A 13,758-nucleotide genomic window follows, 5' to 3' on the forward strand; every position below is an offset into this window, starting at 1 on the left:
AATTTTAAATTTTAAATAAGGGAAGAAGCCATTGTTAAACTTTTTTTAAAAAAGAGCATTGCAGACGTTTCTTGTAAATATGTGAGCTTTTTAAGTGCAAATGACTGAAGCTTCTGTTAATTTTAGTAATTCCTGTTCATTTTCTGTTTCCTCTTCATGCTTTTGTATAAGCCATTGTTAATAAAAGTCTACTTCCACCTTCTTGTTGCAGTGGGCAGATCAAGCTGGCTGACTTTGGGCTTGCCCGGCTCTACAGTTCAGAAGAAAGGTAAGGTGTCTGCTGAGCAAAGGATAGGTGTGGATTTAGCTACACCAGGATGGAATCTACACACACATATAAAAAAAAAACACTGTGAAAATGCTTTTTTAAAAAATGTTTTGAAAAATATATTGAATTTGCCATAGCTCACCACTGCCATCTAGTGTCACATTGTACATTTCACTTTACAACACACTTAAAATGTTTCAGTTGCAGCTGTACAGCTGAGTGCCAGGACGGTCTCCTGCATAAATGTTAATCTTGCATGTCTCCCATCTGTCTCAGTGAGACTTATGCAAGAGATAGTCCTGCTTGGGTGAACATCTGAGTAATGTCTTGGGTTCAAATCCCACCTCGGTCTTGAACTCATTGGAAGCCCTCAAGCAAATGATTCTGAGCCTTCGGTCCCTGTTGATGAAGTGAAGACTGGTGCTTTTATTTTAAACCAAAGAAGTGGCTCAAACCTATCTTTCTCTGACCTTGGAAGCTCTGCGTTGTGATCAACTAACCTTTACTCAGAGTAGACCCATTGAAATTGGTGACTGGGAGTAGGTTAAAGGTAAAGGACCCCTGACATTTAAGTCCAGTCGCAAACGACTCTGGGGTTTGCGGCGCTCATCTCACTTTACTGGCCAAGAGAGATGACGTTTTTCCGGGTCATGTGGCCAGCATGACTAAGCCGCTTCTGGCGAAACCAGAGCAGCACACAGAAACACCATTTACCTTCCCACCGGAGCGGTACCTATTTATCTACTTGCACTTTGACGTGCTTTTGAACTGCTAGGTTGGCAGGAGCTGGGAGAAAGCAACGAGAGCTCACCCCATCATGGGGATTCAAACCACCGACCTTTTGATCGGCAAGCTCTAGGCACATGCTTTGGACCACAGCGCCACCCGCATCCCATTTCAGTGGGTTCGCTGAGCAAAAGCTAGTTGAACGTAACCCTTTCTTCCATGATCCCTCAGTGTGTGGAGGCTAGTGGTTGTGAAGGAAGAGTGTTTCCAAAAGTGATCAGAGGCACTTCTATTTCTGCTTCAGATGCTCCTGAGCTCAGTCTCTGGCAGAGTAAAGATGGCTTTGTGAGCCACACCCTGATTCATTTTGGTTCAAATTCTGTGCTGCGAAATGGCGCTTGAGGGTGAATGAAGTAATGATCGCAAGTAGCTTGGCACAATTGAAAGTGCCATATGAACAGTCAGCAATAAAAACAATAATTTGAATCCTTGATATAGGTCTTATATAAGCTTGACTTTCAGTATATTAAGCTCTCTCCATACACCACAAGTATTCTGGGGATAATTCATCCTACCAATAGCTTGGGGAGGGTGGGTAGGTAGTTTGATCCACAGGGTGAATATCTGTATTATTTCAAAATAGCTTGAGGCAAATTGTTTTTAGTTCTGGATCAGGAGATTGGGGGGGGGGATAATTTGGAAGTGATAACAGATGAAATGAATATGTTTCTAATGCTGGTTGCTTTTACAGTATTTTGAAATACTTCCATTCAGTGTCTGAGTAATGTTCTTCCAGCTTTATGCACATTGAAATGCTCCCTTTTAAAATTGCCACAATCAGAATGTTTCTCTTAGAGAAGCCAAGTCCCCAGCCTGCCCGTTTGGGAATAGTCATTACCTGCCGCCACCACCACAAGGAAGCAAAGCCTGGAAGCTGTCCTACTCTGGGACTAAAAATAGTATTATCCAATAACATGCACCTTATTAAAGATTGTGTAAGTCCATTTCCAGTCCAACAAATGGCCTAGAATCAAGCAGATGGGCATCCGATTAACCCCTTAGATGGGAGGCCACTGGCCTCCTGTTGCGGCATTCTTTGTGTTGCATGTTTCATTGTGTAAACGTCACTCAAGCTTTTATGCATCAGGTTGCATGCCCTATTAACCTATAAAGCATTTTTTTCAAGCAGCATTAGAGATCTGATGACATTTTACAAGCATGATTGTAAAAGCACCTGCGACACACATCTGGATGAAACGTTAAAAGCCCCTTTTCCCATTGTCAGGATTGAGAGCAGGTGTGGCTGTGAGAGAAACCTTCCTTGGCCTATCTAAAGCCCTTTAACACACATACACGAAAAAGAAATATGGGTTGTGACTATGGAAAACGATTCCTACACAGTTCCTTTTGTTTCAACCATTTGAATCCAAGCCAGCTGGGATTGAAGCTTCACCCTTGGTCCCAAACACAGTTTGGCTTCACCATTCTCACTTCTGTATGTATGTTCTGATTCCTTACAGAAATCTCTCAACCTGAAACATCTCTTTTTTCCCCCTCACTTAGCCGTCCATACACCAATAAAGTCATTACGTTATGGTATCGACCACCTGAGTTGCTGCTAGGCGAGGAACGTTACACTCCGGCCATTGATGTCTGGAGCTGCGGGTAAGTCATCTTTCTAGTTTCTGATATGACTTTACAGTTCTTGCTGAATGCATCCCTGTGTTGTGCTTTTTCAGTGGCTTGTACGAATGTGTGTGTGTGTCTGTGTCTGTATACTAAAAACGCTTTCTAAACATTTAGGCATACTGTGAAAACTCTGGCAGTGCCCGCATTTGATGTAGTTTAGAAAATCAAGCTGTAGGCCAGGTTCTGTCATTTGCATCATAATGGTGAACCATGACAGTGTGTGTGAGTGAGTGCCCATGGATTGTTATTTTTATTATGTGATGCATCCCATTGTTTCTTTTTAAAATTTGGTAGCCTGGCCCCTTTATTGCAGAAAGAGTCTGCTCAGTGTTCCATGAGCCTTGGAGCTGCTGAGGAATAGAAGATTCTGTGTTCTATGAGTTCCAGCTTCCATCCCGATCCAAAGTAGAAAATTTTGGACACCTAATTGGCACAGAGGCTATCACAACACTGATCAGGCTTTCTGGATTTGTTTTATAGCAGTCTTTTTGCATGGTAAAGGTGAATGTGTCACACATCTTCCCAATGCAAGTGGGAAATATTGATCATAGAGGTTAATGGAATTAGACTTTTTTTAACGTTCAAATTTGACTGGGCACCTCCCTCTCTGTTCTGGGTTTCTACCAAACCTAAGCAACCAAGGAGAGTCACCCAACACCCCATTCAAATGCTTCCTTCAGTTTCTGCTGTTCATTTCAACCTTTCTTTGTTCCTTTTCCTCTCCCAGCTGTATCCTTGGGGAACTATTTACAAAGAAGCCTATTTTTCAAGCCAATCTTGAGTTGTCCCAGCTGGAATTAATCAGGTAAGTCATTCTGTGTGTCATCAACCGGAGTGTGTGCAAAGAGAGCTGTGTGTGCTGTCTTGGCGATGCCAGCAGTCATTTTGTTCCGAAATGCTAGCAGTCACCTTATGTGCAGGTAACAGGGCCCCCCACAGGTAGTTTTTTTGTACAGACTGAAAGCGGTTGTTGGCAGCTAAGTGTCAGAACCATGTAGACACAAACAGAAGCAATCCTTGCAATCAGGATCTCAGTGAGAGAGAGAAATTATCCCTTGACTTCATTTGAGTGCCTTACCTAATTGGCACCAGATTGAAGGGAGGCAAAAATATCAGCGGCCTCCATTATAGACGTTTAGGGCAGCTCAGAGCATATAATGCCCTTAGCCTAATGTTTCACCTTTTTTAAAAAACTGTGCTCCGTACCTAAACTTGCTTTTACCTTCCAAGGCACCTTGTCTTAAGATAGAATTATTTCTAAAATCTATTATGAGGGATGCAGGTGGTGCTGTGGTCTAAACCACAGAGCCTAGGACTTGCCAATCAGAAGGTCGGCAATTCGAATCCCCGTGACGGGGTGAGCTCCCGTTGCTCGGTCCCTGCTCCTGCCAACCAAGCAGTTCAAAAACACGTCAAAGTGCAAGTAGATAAATAGTTACCGCTCCGGCAGGAAGGTAAACGGTGTTTCCGTGCACTGCTCTGGTTCGCCAGAAGCGGCTTAGTCATGCTGACCACATGACCCGAAAGCTGTATGCCGGCTCCCTCAGCCAATAAAGCAAGATGAGCGCCGCAACCCCACAGTCAGCCACGACTGGACCTAATGGTCAGGGGTCCCTTTACCTTTTTACTATGAGGAAGAGCCTTCCTAAAAGGACAGCAGTAATCATGGGGGTCCTTTAAAAGTTAGAAAAATGGGCACTTCTGTGCAATTAACCTGACCTTGCATGTAAACAAGCCCTGGGAAGCTTTAGAGAAATCTGGTTCTTTTGGATCTGCTGTGTGTTATGTCTGTTTTGTTGCCTATTCTCCTGCAGGGGGCAGGGGATCCTCGGATAGGATCCTGTGCCGGCAGGGAACTGTCTGTTCGAGGATCCCCTCCATTCCCTGCAGAAAATTGACCTTCACAGGAGGTCCGCTATCACATTTTTATTCCTGTCCATCCTTGACGGGAGGCCCTGTCTCATCTACCTGCAGTGTAGGGTGAGGAGCAGCAAGGGGAGTGGGAGGCTGCATGCAGGCATGTACAGAAATAGCTTTGAAGCCATTTGGCTTCACTAGATGAGAGGGAAAATCAGAAGAGGCTTCAGCCATCCATGTCTTCTAGGCTGGAGAACTAAATGGCTTCTGTTTGAGCGGTTTCATTTTGATGGATCTTTCACTTCACATTTTATGGTCCTTTTAACTTGTGTAAACCACAAAGAAATACTGGGCAACGTGGCAATATAGAAAGGCAATACATAGTTGTGTTCACGTTCTCCCTTTTCCAAATCTCCTGCAGCCGCCTTTGTGGGAGCCCCTGTCCGGCTGTCTGGCCAGACGTCATCAAGCTACCTTATTTCAACACCATGAAACCTAAGAAGCAATACCGAAGGCGACTACGGGAGGAGTTTTCCTTGTACGTCCTGGGTAACGGTGTTGTGTGCCTACGAATCCTTATGTCTGTGATATCTCCAGAAAGCACTGAATTTATGTATAACTCCCCCTCCCCACAAGATCCACACCCCAACATTGTGTGTGTGTGTGTGTGTGAGCAATAAGGGTGGGGATTGAGAGACATGGAGAGGCACCAGAAAAATGATTTGCTGCTGGAGAACAATCCACGATAGAAATGGAGCGAGATGCTTGTGATATTTGCTGCAAGAGATCAGCCCAAAATGAGCTGGTGCTGAAATATAGAGTATAGCCAGTGCGGAACCCCAATGAGAGAGTTCTGTTCTGAATGTGAGACATCCATGTTCATATCCTTGCTGAGCCGTGAAGCTCGCTGTAGTAACCGTGGCCAAAACAGAGTTTCTCACCCTAAGCTACATTGCAGGAAGCTGCCAGGCTAGTGCTCCCATCTAAGCTTTGGGAAGAGTAGGTGACGTGCAAATATCCTAATCAGTATAGTGGTACCTTGGGTTATGAACTTTCCAGAGGTCTGTTCTTAACTCAAAACCGTTCTTAACCTGAGGCGCCCTTTCGCTAATGGAACCTCGTGCTGCCGCTGTGCCACTGCCACGCGATTTCCGTTCTCATTCATACAGTGGTACCACTATAATGCACTTGGGTTGTGTTGTGCAAGCCAGTAGCTCAGTCCTAGGAGTAATAATACTGGCCTGCTTTTAAAGGGCAGGGGTATGGATTCAACTAAGTCCTACTCCAAGGAAACTGGTTGAAATGAATGAACCTAAATTAATCATGTCTCCTAACGTCAGTGGATTTATTCTGAGTAGGACCAGTGATGAATATCACGCAGGTATTTGGGGACAGGGAATTAAGAGATAATATGTGTGCAGAAGAGCAGCGCTTGTTATTGTCATAATGGGGACCGTTTGTGGGTTGTTGTTGTTTTCTTCATTTTCTCTCTCTTCTCCCAGCATCCCTTCTGCTGCTCTTGACCTATTGGACCATATGCTCACGCTGGACCCCAGTAAACGATGCACAGCAGAGCAAGCCTTGCAAAGTGACTTCCTGAAGGATGTTGATGTCAGCAAGATGGACCCTCCAGAGTAAGCACCTCACTGTTCCTTGGGAAAGTGAGCCTGCAGGGTGGGGACTGAAATATATCCTAGCCTTTTAAAGGTGCATTGAGTGTGGAGTGCTTGGATTCATAGCAAGGCAGGGCTGGCTAACCCACAGATACACACAGAGCGATCTGCGCAGTTCAGACCACAGAACGCTACTGGCAGGGAGGGAGCGTTCACCAACAGGTGTCCACTTAACCATCGCAGCAGAAGCTGCATATTGCGGTGACACGTTGCAGTGGAAAGGTAACCTCAGCCCTGGTTTGTGAGCCCGTTTAACCTCAGGGGAATTAAATGGCTTCTTCTATGTGTTTCAGCCTCAGTGTATGCTCCTTCTGTGTGCAATGAGAAAGGATATCACCTGCTTACCTGACACCCCAACCCCACCTTGTAAGGCAAGAGGATCTAGGAAAGGATTTTTTTGCTCCCTGTCTTTGCCTGCCTCATTCATATTCAGAGGCAACAGGAAGACTTCAGCCTCCACACACCCAAGCATATCTGCAGCCCCAAAATTGACTCTGCAGCACAACTCAAAGTACATCTCTAAGCCTTCATGAAAAGCTTATCTGTAAGAGTTCCCTAAATTTGGCTTAGCTTACCTGCGTTACTGACCTGATCCAATCCTTTGCATCCCCTGAGCCCTTTGCCACACACAGAGGACTCCTGGAAGGGTTGTGCCATACTGAGATTTTGGGCAAAAGTTGTGCAAATCTAGCTCCTTTTGTAAGGCCTGTCGGGTAGTAGGAGACTGACCTGCCCTTTCTCTTAAGTTCTCCATTCATGCCAAATAACTCAGGATGGGCAGGGTTGGTCTAATACCTGAGATAGTAAAAGCACACCCACCCACACCCAGTTCGCCATAATGTGCTAAAAGCTTGGGAAAGAAGAGGGAATCTTTGTGCTGAGCATTTGGGACCGGTGTGGCATCAGACAGGCAGGGGCGGTCACCCAGTGTCAGAATTTGTCTTCCAGGCTTCTGCCCCAACTTCATTGCTCCCTTCTCAACAAAGGTCCATTTGCTGTCTTTCTGCAGCCTTCCTCACTGGCAAGACTGCCACGAATTGTGGAGCAAGAAGCGGCGGCGGCAACGGCAGAGTGGGATCGTGGTAGAGGAGCCCCCCTCGGCCAAGGTTTCCCGGAAGGAGACAGCCTCCGTAATAAGCACAGATGCTATCAAGAATCACAGCAGTCCTGTACAGCCACAGCCTGCTCCGATCAAAACACAACCTTGCGCTGTAGACTCATTTGGTCAGTGTATAGCCTGGGGTAACAGCTATAGCTTTAGTTAGCTAGACTGGGCTGTCGTCTTACTTCCCTCGGTTCCTTTTTGCCATCCAGCCGGCTGCTGGTTGCTTTTGCTCCTTTAGAGAGAGGCAACTGGGTTGAGCTCTAATGTAAAAGGTGATACTCTGAAGCCAGATCTCCAGCCCCTTCCCCCGCCCCCCCCCCCAAAAAATGACAAGGGGAATACAGCTGTTATGTCTTGCACTTGGGAAAACCATATGTTTGGTGCAGGACCCACGTAGCAGGAAGCTGGGGCAGCAAGCAAAGATGCAGACAGATGCATTGGCAGAAGGGCTGTCAACTGCTTAATCAGGACTTCCAACTTGGAGAGTGTTTCCAGAAGGCTATCATGGTTGGTGATATTGAAGTGTCCCGAGAGGTCCAGGGGAGTCAGTAGGATCACTCTCCACGTGTCTCTCTCCAGACTTAAGCTAGTCACCAGAGTGATCCTATCAGATTCTCGGACAGAATGAGTCAATTGGTCTGAGAGATCTGAGATGGCAAACCCAACAGGTGATAGCTGGAGATAGCATGGACTAGTAGGAAAGTGAAACTGGGGCAACCCAGTCAAGTGGCAGGGTATTATTATTATTATCATTATCATTATTATTATTATTATTATTATTTATTAGCAGCAGCAGCTGGGTTGAATAGAGAAGATTCCAGAGTAGCACTAGGTCTGTGTCTATACAGGAGCAAGACTGAAACCTCCTGTGGCTTCCTGCCCACACCTGCTATATCCCACCCCGCATAGTCAAACCCACCAGCAGGGCACAGAGCACTTCCTGCTCTGTCAAATGAGGGGGTACTCATCCTGAGAATGGCTCCCTACCCTGTCTCCATCCTTGGACTCTCCATGCCCTTAATAGCTCTGATTTTGGTTGTTGTTGTCAGTCTCTTGTAGAAGGCGGAGGGAGACAGGTGTCTGATTGTGCATGTGGACGGGTGGTTGCTTATGGACTGCCTTCTGCTATTCCATTCCTAACACTCTGTTTTGTTTTGTTTCTGTCCTCTGGCGGCTTTCCTTGGCGTTTACAGCAGGCCTGGGTGACATCACGCAGCAGCTGAATCAGAGCGAGCTGGCTGTCTTGCTGAACTTGTTGCAGAGCCAGACGGACCTTAGCGTCCCGCAGATGGCTCAGCTGCTCAACATCCACTCAAACCCAGAGATGCAGCAACAGCTGGAAGCCCTCAACCAGTCCATCAATGCACTCAATGAAGCCACCACGCAGCCGCAGGACTCTCAGAAAGCGTCCGAAGAGGAAGCAACAGTTGAGGAGCCGCCCCCGCCAGCCCAGCCGTCAGAAGAGCAAGCCACCCCGGAAGTGGCGAACACTCAGGGAGACATGCAGAGCATGCTGGCGGTTTTGCTGAGCCAGCTCATCAAGACCCAGGAGCCGGCAGGAAACGCGGAGGAGAACAATGGGGAGAAGAGCAGTGAGCTGCGGGGGCCGCGGAAGACCCCCACTTTGCCTCAGGAGGAAACTACAGGTAAATAATCGCAGCATCCCCCCCTCTTGCTCCTGGGACATAAGGAGGGAAAGGATGTTGGGGCTTTCCAAGCGGTAAATAAAAAGCACTTTGAATATTCTTTAACCAAGCCTGGTAGTTGTCTCTTGAGTGTGTGTGGAATCCGGCAGCAAAATCCCCGTCAGAAGTTCTTGGTCAGGCTGCTCCCTCCTGCGTTAAGGCCAAACAATAATACAACCTGCTTTAAGAGTAGGAAGCCATTTGCACATCAGAATTGTCACCTGAATTTAAGTAGTGGCAGCAACTGTAAGACCTATCACACAGGGCTGGTTCCGACATTCAGACAGACAATCTCATGTGGATTCTACCACATTAGAAAGCAATTTGGGGGCTGACTTCGTAAATATTCTCCAGGCCTAAACTTCCATACATGTAAGAAGCTGACATGGCAATGAGAAGGCAGGGCTAGAGCACTTGTACTGCCTGTGCTGTCTTTCCATGTGTAAAGAAAGCATTTTAAATAAGCAGTTCTCCCCCCCCCCCGCCCCACATTCTGAAATGATAGTCATGGGAGGCTTTCTGCCATGTGGGTTTCCCCCCACCCTGAATGTTTTGATCAAGTGTTTCTTATACCTCTTTGCTTGCTACACTGCGTGCATGTTTAACGTATCATAACTTTCATCTTTACATGTCATAATGCACCCTGAGAATAGGATGGAAACTCCTAGAAATTCTTTTTGAGTCTGTGGCTAAGCTAGAAGGAAAACAGGAGCTGAACTTCTTTGTTGGGGAAATAGGTTAAGAGGAAATCTTACCCCACCTGGGTGAAGGCACAAGTTTTCTTCCTTTCGTTTGCTTTTTAAAGGAGCACGTTTCTACTCCTTTTGTTTGCAGAGATACTCTCAAAAGCATGTTGGCAATATTTGCTGAATTCTCAGATGCCAAAGGAGGGGCTCAGCCTTATTTCCTGCGGCCGGGACTTTGGGCCTCTGCCTAGGGCTTTGCAGCTCCCCATGACTAGCCATAGTAAAATGAACATAGTACAGCAGACGCTCGGGTTGCGAATGTGATCCGTGTGGGATGCACGTTTGCAACCTGCAGCGGCGCGTCTGCACACGCGCGGGTTGCAATTCGGTGCTTCTGCGCATGCACGATCCCTGAAACCTGGAAGTAACCCGTTCCGGTACTTCCGGGTTTCAGCGGGTCCGTAACCCAAAAAAACGAAACCTGGACCGTCTGTAGCCCAAGATATGACTGTAATATGAAGTAAATAGAATAACCTTTTTTTTGTTTTTCCATTTTCCATTCGTTTTTCCATTTTCTATTCATGTCACACAATGTGGGTTTCCTTGGTTAATTAAGTTTTGTTTTTGTTTCTTTTCTTTTAAAAACATCAAGAGTACACACACCTTGCCCTGCTTAGAATTCTGTACCTCCTACCATTAGTTGCAGCTCTCAAAGATCTCGGGAAGAGGCCTGTCAAGCATTGCTATCTCAGAGCCTTCTAGTGGGCGGTCACCTGGGGTCTTTTGTACGCAGAGCATGTGCTATGGCTCCCTCCCCATGAGTCCGTGCCTGAAATGTTTTGATGTTTGTTCACGTGTGACTTTTAAGACGGTGTTTAAAAGAAGTAACCATTCCACAGCCTGTCCTCACATTCTCCCACCAGAGAAGAGACCCCCGGAGCCTCCAGGACCTCCGCCGCTGCCGCCGCCGCCGCCCAACCTGGCCGAGGAGAACATCTCCAACGCAGCTCAGGACTTTAACCCGGCCGTGACGGCCGCCCTCCTCCACCTTTTATCCCAGCAAGAGGCAGGGCTGCCGAGCCACCCAGAGCACGAACCCCAAGCTGTGAGGCCTTCCTCGGATTATACCCAATCGCAAAGCTCATCCAGGACTTACAGCACCGACGGGACCGAGGGAAGCAGCTTCGACGTCGACGAGCGGAACTCCAGCCAGACTTTAACAGCGGAGACGTCGCCTCAGACCTTGGGGAAAAGTAGGACATTTCTGGGCTCCGCAAGTCACCTCGGGGAGTCAAGCAGCTACCAGGGTGCAGGATCGGTTCAGTTCCCGGGGGACCAGGATCTCCGTTTTGCCCGGATCCCCTTAGGGATGCATTCTGCCGTTGGCCAGTCCTTCATCAAAGCCACCGAGGGGAGCAACAACACACTGGTGCACGCAGAGGCCAAAATTCACAACTACAGTGAGGTGGGAGTGGCAAACGCTAGTTCTAGTGACACAGGAACAAGTCACACGTGGGGGAACCCGGTCCAATCCGCTGCTTACGGAAAAGCCTTTCGCGGGCAGAGTAGATTGCCTCCAAGAGGAGGTCGAGGAAGAGGGTTACCTTACTAAAAATGACTGGAGAGGGGGGAATTGGTACCTTTTTTTTTCAGTGGTGTTTTACCGTCCTTTTCCCCCTTGACCTTTCCAGCAGCCGGTTTGTCGGGGCAAACCATTGCCCACCTCCAGCCCACCACAGAAATGGTTTATTGTTGATACTTTCCCCTCCTGCTCCCCTTCTGCTCACCAGACTGCTGCTGCTGTTCTCTCCCCCACTCCACTGTGGGGCTTTAGAATGAAGACCTTGGCCTTTCCCCCCCTTCCTTTTTTTTTTTTTTTTTACATCTTCCAATACCCAAAGACCTACTGATTTGGGTTTCCCCACTCAAAGATTGCAGGAGAAGGAAGGAATCCTTAAAGAAGTCATAATAATAAATTGGAAACATGAACCGAATGTGTTTGCTAGCCTTGAGCCATTTATTTGTGAGAGTGAGCCCCGCTGAGAGTCTGGAAAAACTGAATCGTTTCCTCTGCAGCAGAATGAGGTGGCAGAAAGAGCCGTACTGCTCCAGATTGCAGGCGGGAGAACCTACCTTTTTTGAATCCATGCGCACGAACACACACTACAACTTGCCTCCCTGCACACGGAAAGCCTAGCACACCTGGGAGTGAGATTGTAACCCAGTCCCTCTCTCCATTGTGCTAGCCTTGTTGTTTTCCAGGAGGCAAAGTGATTGGTTTAAGATATATATATATTATATATTAAAAAGGGGGGGAAGAGGAGCATTCAGAAAAGGACAGTTCTCCCCCCCCCCCAGTGGTAAAACTCATTCTGCCGCATCGTTCTGCTGTATGTGTAAGATCCAGCCTCAGTATTGCAAAGGCAATGCGTTGTTTTGTTTTCCTTTGCCTCCTTGAATTTCAAGATTTGTCAGATGGTGCCTACATGCCTTTTATACTGAATTGGGAGGATTCAGTTTATGTTCTGTAAGATCCGGGATATTTCTCTCCCCACCCCCTTCTTAGCCACATCTTCTTCCCATGATGAAAAGACAGGATGCTACCATTCTTCTCCTGGCTAGCTGTCCCTTGTTTTACTGTGAAAGGCCTCGTGCTGTCTCATACTCACCTTCCAGACCTTTAGCCGAACTGAATTTCTGTAGTGTCCACGAGTCCGTTGACTTTTGGATGTTTTCTTCTTCCTTTTTTAAAAATTTTCTCTCTTAAGAATGGTGAGTGTCTTTTTGTTGAAGTTCTTAAGGCCAAAGTAAATGGCTGAAAATAAAATAAAAACCAAAAGCTTTGTAATGCTTAAGTTCTTCGGGGTGGAGTGAGCTTAAGATTGAAGCTGAGAGCGGTCAGGGCAGACGGGAGCCGAACAAGCAAGATCGGCGTTTTCAATCTTCCGAATGGTTAACAAGTGTTTACTGTCTCTTGTGCGATTTTGTTGTTGTCAATGTTAAAAAGCAGCCTACCCGCAGCTTTCCTCACTGATACTGCAGTGAGGATCAGTTTATATTTATATACTTTTAACGGCTTTAGCAGTTCCACCTGCTCTGGTTAATTTGTTTCCCCCAAAAATATTTTCTAAGACGTAGATTTTTACTGTGAAGGACAGCAAGCCTGTTTTTGGGTTTTTTGCGGGGGTTTTTTTCCTTCCAAAAAAGTGGAAACTTGGAAGGGTGACTAATTTCTGAGGGGGGTGGGTATCATTCTCCTTTTAAACTTGATAGTGTTCAAAGGGGAGAAGCATGTCAGAAATTGCAGGGGGCAGAGGGAGTTTTAGCTCCAGCTTCTGGTCTTTACTTTACAAAAGAAGAACGGAATCTTCTTGCTTTCGTATAATACAAAAGAAAAGCTGCCTCTGTGTAGCACACTGCTGCTGAGGGCAGGGGAAAATGCCTTAAAACACGTGGACAGGAGAGCCCGATGTGGTACAAGGGAGTTGAAACGGCCTTTAGAAAACAGTTCTGTGGAGGTTGGGGTAGGCACTGTTCAGTATAATATGTGCCACCTTGTATTGACAAACATACAAAAAACCCACAACCTGCTTCTTTCAATTCTGCAAAGTGTAGTAAGTTTGCAAAATTCCAAGTGTAAATTTTGTATGTGTGTGTTTTTTTAATTCAGTTATGAGTTCATGCCTAACATGCAAAGAAAAGAGAGAGAGAGAGTACTGTACATGCAGAATATGGTAAATAAAAAGGAGAGACTTCTCCCAGGCATTTATTTAAACATTTCTCTTTTTTTCTTTTCCCTTCTTCAGTTTCCTGATGTTTTGGGCCTTGGCATTTTTAGGCTGTCATGGAGTTCTCAGACATGTCTCTCCTCTTCTCCATCCTCTCCACCTCCCTTCCTCTCTCCAGGGGAAAACACAATTGCTGCCATTCAGCCATGTGGCCATTAATTTTAATTTTTTTTGCTCTTGTCATAAACCTGCTCACCTGAAGGAATTTGACCACCCCTTTCATGCTGGGTCTTGCAGATTCTGACTTAACACGCTTTCTTTACTGCCTCAGATCCTCCGAG

The 13,758-nt window shown here is 46.6% G+C and overlaps 1 protein-coding gene across 3 annotated transcripts in view; it reads left to right on the forward strand.

The window, feature by feature from the left end:
• The window catches only part of CDK12 (cyclin dependent kinase 12), a 31,647-nt gene extending 18,183 nt beyond the window's left edge, over positions 1 to 13,464 (forward strand). Inside the window, exons 7-14 of one of the 3 annotated variants that reach the window (XM_082195495.1) lie at positions 212 to 268; positions 2,558 to 2,659; positions 3,411 to 3,488; positions 4,962 to 5,078; positions 6,043 to 6,174; positions 7,223 to 7,437; positions 8,515 to 8,964; positions 10,589 to 13,464. In XM_082195495.1, the coding sequence (XP_082051621.1) occupies positions 212 to 268; positions 2,558 to 2,659; positions 3,411 to 3,488; positions 4,962 to 5,078; positions 6,043 to 6,174; positions 7,223 to 7,437; positions 8,515 to 8,964; positions 10,589 to 11,301 (1,864 nt within the window). In that variant the 3' untranslated portion in view covers positions 11,302 to 13,464. Of the gene's footprint in view, positions 1 to 211; positions 269 to 2,557; positions 2,660 to 3,410; positions 3,489 to 4,961; positions 5,079 to 6,042; positions 6,175 to 7,222; positions 7,438 to 8,511; positions 8,965 to 10,588 lie in introns of all 3 variants that reach the window. The other 2 variants (XM_082195494.1, XM_082195496.1) reach the window with 2 other exon arrangements.
• Positions 13,465 to 13,758: the final 294 nt, after the last annotated feature.

This window comes from Podarcis vaucheri (genome assembly GCF_965113315.1).
Source record: "Podarcis vaucheri genome assembly, chromosome: 13".
Classification (NCBI taxonomy): domain Eukaryota; kingdom Metazoa; phylum Chordata; class Lepidosauria; order Squamata; family Lacertidae; genus Podarcis; species Podarcis vaucheri.